The 3389-nt window shown below is 46.7% G+C and overlaps 1 protein-coding gene across 1 annotated transcript; it reads right to left on the bottom strand.

Moving 5' to 3' along the window:
• Positions 1–1039: 1039 nt before the first annotated feature.
• Positions 1040–2879, bottom strand: camk2n1b (calcium/calmodulin-dependent protein kinase II inhibitor 1b). Its single transcript, XM_070860663.1, has 2 exons — positions 2462–2879; positions 1040–2053 (listed from the first exon to the last, which is right to left on the bottom strand). Exons 1-2 carry the CDS (start codon positions 2625–2627, stop codon positions 1983–1985), a joined length of 237 nt encoding a protein of 78 aa, XP_070716764.1. The 5' UTR covers positions 2628–2879; the 3' UTR covers positions 1040–1982.
• Between the last annotated feature and the right edge of the window lie 510 nt (positions 2880–3389).

Below are 3389 nucleotides of genomic sequence, written 5' to 3'. Positions count from 1 at the left end.
TCTGCGAGCCAATCGGGACACAGTAATTCTGAGTTTAGTCAGTGCAGATTTCTGAAAGCTCTTTAATCCGCTAATAACCAAATTTCCGTCTCTCGATAGCGAGACCCTAAATTTCACCCCAATCAATGCGTCACATGATCCCAGCCCAACTAATGATTGCAACTTGGCAAGAGGACGGGTTTGAATGTGATTTATCTGTGTGTAAGGTGCGATTCTCTTCATACTGATGGCCATCTGCCCACCTGCATTAAGCCAGCGTTTCAGGTGGGCAATCCAGGGGCCAGAGTTTACAGAATCTGCCGCTTACAGCCTGAGCTGTTTGTGAAAAGATCCTAAAAGCGAATGTGAGAAAGTGGCTTTTAGATGCGGTGACACACACACACTGTACACCTCAGTCTCCGCAGTGCACAGATCGAACCGACTCACTAATGCGGCGAGACTGGTATCAATCTCAGATTCCGGGCAGCCCAAAGAATTACATTATTCAACCCGCTACAGGAACAGCGCCTGCAGATTAAGCCAAAGGCTGTTGCACGTAATTTAAAACAATCAGTTTATCTCTGATTAATTGCCTTGACAAGAAGATATAAAAAAATGGAATCGATACTCCGTTACGAATTGTTTCTCGCGAGGTTGTTCCAGCGGCTGTGCCGAAGCAGTTGGAAAATGTAAACCATTGAAAAGCTGCATTGTGAACACTTCATTGTGTTTCAGAGCCTTGATTTTGTGCCCAGATTTAATATGCCTAATGTTTAACTGCTAGCGCCCCATGTCTGATTTTAAGAGATCTTTAGTTCCTTTGGACAATTATGTGAATTCCACTGTGTAAAATAAAATAATGATTTTCAGTCAGAAACAATCTATTGCATCGCAGGATTGTAGGAGAGATCACTGATTAGACAATCCGACCACCGTTATTGAACAATGTCTAATTGCAAGAAGCGTTCCATATCAGAATTAAATATAAACCCAATGAGAGACACACACACGGTGGGGAGATTTTACATTTTATTATATTTGCAGAAATAGCCCTGTAGAGGAGAGAGGAGCAACAGATATATTCAATTAAAAAAAAACCTTGAGGTCTGTCATTCAAAGTTGCAAACAAGATCTCAAGTGATGTTTAGGTTTCCTCACACGAGTCATGCACAACAATAATTTTACCAATAAAATAGTCCTTTAACATAAAGAATAGCAGCCGCGGAGCATTACATTCACCAAGAGCACAGGACACGGTGTGCCTTTTGGCCTTCTGGAGATTTGGCACTGTCGTGAGGATGCTTCATACAATATAGAAAGTATAATTACTGCCACAATAACAAAACATCGCACTGTGGGTCACACTGTCCTTTATAAATCCGAATATATAAAATATGCCTTTTTCACTTGAAATTCAGCAGGCCGGGTTAGAGCAACAATACAAATCAGGGTGCACACAAGTTTTAAATTAAAAAAACAAACATTTTCTCCATTCCTATAAAATAATTTTTTGTCTTAAACATTCCGCAACACTGCAATAAATGAGAATAAAAACATTTTACATCCAAGGTGCGCAGAATTACAGTGTTTGCAAGATAAACTATGTAAACAAGGTGCTCCATTCATGACAAGGTAGCCGGTAGCAATACAATACACAGATCGGATTGATATACATGAATGTGCTTGGTACAGCATTCTCTGGCTCCAATGCTGCCCGACACATTGGCTCGTCTGCCACAGACCACACCGCCTTCACACCATGTCAGTGGGACTGAGAGTTCACGAGCAACCAATCCATGCCTATGGCATTGAAAGCTTCACTCCAAACAGACATCACTGCCCCATGTTCAGTCTCCAACCGAGAAATACAATGTTTGCTTTTTTAGCAACATGGATCACAGCTTTAATAAGTGAACGTTAGTTCTGCGTCTCAAAGTGCTTGTTTTTTCGCCAACGAAAAGGTGGGACTTGTTTAAATGTTTGTTGTTGTGGCTGGACCTTGTTTAAACGCCCGGCGGGGATTTCTCTGTCATATTTTTCAGCACATCGTCAATTCTGTCATCTTCGATGACAACTGCAACAGAAAAGGTTCATTAAACAATCTCTAATTCGGCGAGCGGCGGGAGTGTGAGAATGGCCGGGCGCCAATCCCCAGAAACACTTAACTGATACTGGTTCAGAAATGTACACGCGAAGTAACTGAAGGTGTTGCTGGGATTTCGGGTTCACACACACCAGACCCGCGCATTGAAGCTCCCCGGCATCAGCCGCAATATATCTGGAATTATTGTCAACCCTGCATTAACACCCCCCACCCAAACTGTAAATCATTCCCTGAAAAATAAGGCAAATGTTGCATTATTTAACCATCTCTGCTGGAAATAGCAATTAAATTCCCATGGATGTAGAACAACCCATTAAAGGCAGCTGATCGCGAGCTCGCTGAGAAAGGCTGAGGATTATTTATTCAGCAGGCACTTACCCCGTTTGCTCCTCCCGATCTGCCCGAGTTTGGGCGGCCTTTTGTTCTGACCTGATCCGAAGAAGTTGTTGGTGTCCTGGAGGCGGCAGCTGAACATTTGGCCCACATCTCCCGCGGCGCCATAGTGCGGAATATTCTCCTCGCTGTACGGCAGTACCTCGGACATTGCGGCCGCGGCTCTGCTCACGATGCAAACTGCAAAACTGCGCCGGCTTCCAGGCGGAAGGAACAGCAACGATTGCCCGGGGAGAGGTTTTGCTCACAGCGGCTGGCCGGCGATGTTTGCATTCAATGTGCCCGTCTCAATCACTCATCGTTCAAAGTCTCTCTTTCCCCCGGAAATCCGCGCTTGGTTCGCTTGCTGCCTCTCTGTGGCGGACCGCAGCTGCTGGAGGTGCAATGCAAACAGACAGACAGAGAGAGCGAGAGGCGCACTGTCAGATCCCATGCACACGTCACTAAGGCGGAGAGCTGGTGTGCTGCATTCCTGGCCAGGGCTGCTGGCTGGATCAATTCCTCTCTCTCTCTATCTCTGGGTCTCCGGGGAAGGGTTTACCTCTCCGCACATGCTCAGTGCTCGGCCAAAGGTCAGACTGCGATTGACGAGTCTCGGCAGTGCCCGGAAAATGACTGACACAGACAGACACCGCTCCCAGACACACTGGTCCCAGACACCGCTCCCAGACAGACTGCAGCCACAGACACACACCGCTCTCACAGACACTTCACCCAGCCCAGACACATTGGTCCCAGACACCGCTCCCAGACACTGGTCCCAGACACACTGCAGCCACAGAACACACCGCTCTCACAGACACTTCACCCAGCCCAGACACACTGGTCCCAGACACTGCTCCCAGATACACTGCAGCCACAGACACACACCGCTCTCATAGACAGACACTTTACCCAGCCCAGACACATTGGT

Source organism: Pristiophorus japonicus, chromosome 18 (assembly GCF_044704955.1).
Source record: "Pristiophorus japonicus isolate sPriJap1 chromosome 18, sPriJap1.hap1, whole genome shotgun sequence".
In the NCBI taxonomy this organism is placed as follows: Eukaryota; Metazoa; Chordata; class Chondrichthyes; family Pristiophoridae; genus Pristiophorus; species Pristiophorus japonicus.
The sequence above is the reverse complement of the archived record's forward strand: the minus strand, read 5'-3'. Positions and strand labels throughout refer to the sequence as shown.

What these genes read in the sequence shown, in the direction of transcription:
- camk2n1b (XM_070860663.1), bottom strand. Translation starts at nt 2,627, where the DNA reads ATGTCCGAGGTACTGCCGTACAGCGAGGAGAATATTCCGCACTATGGC. An exon ending in GATCGGGAGGAGCAAACGGG is followed by an intron (nt 2,054 to 2,461) that starts GTAAGTGCCTGC and finishes TTTCTGTTGCAG; the next exon opens with TTGTCATCGAAGATGACAGA.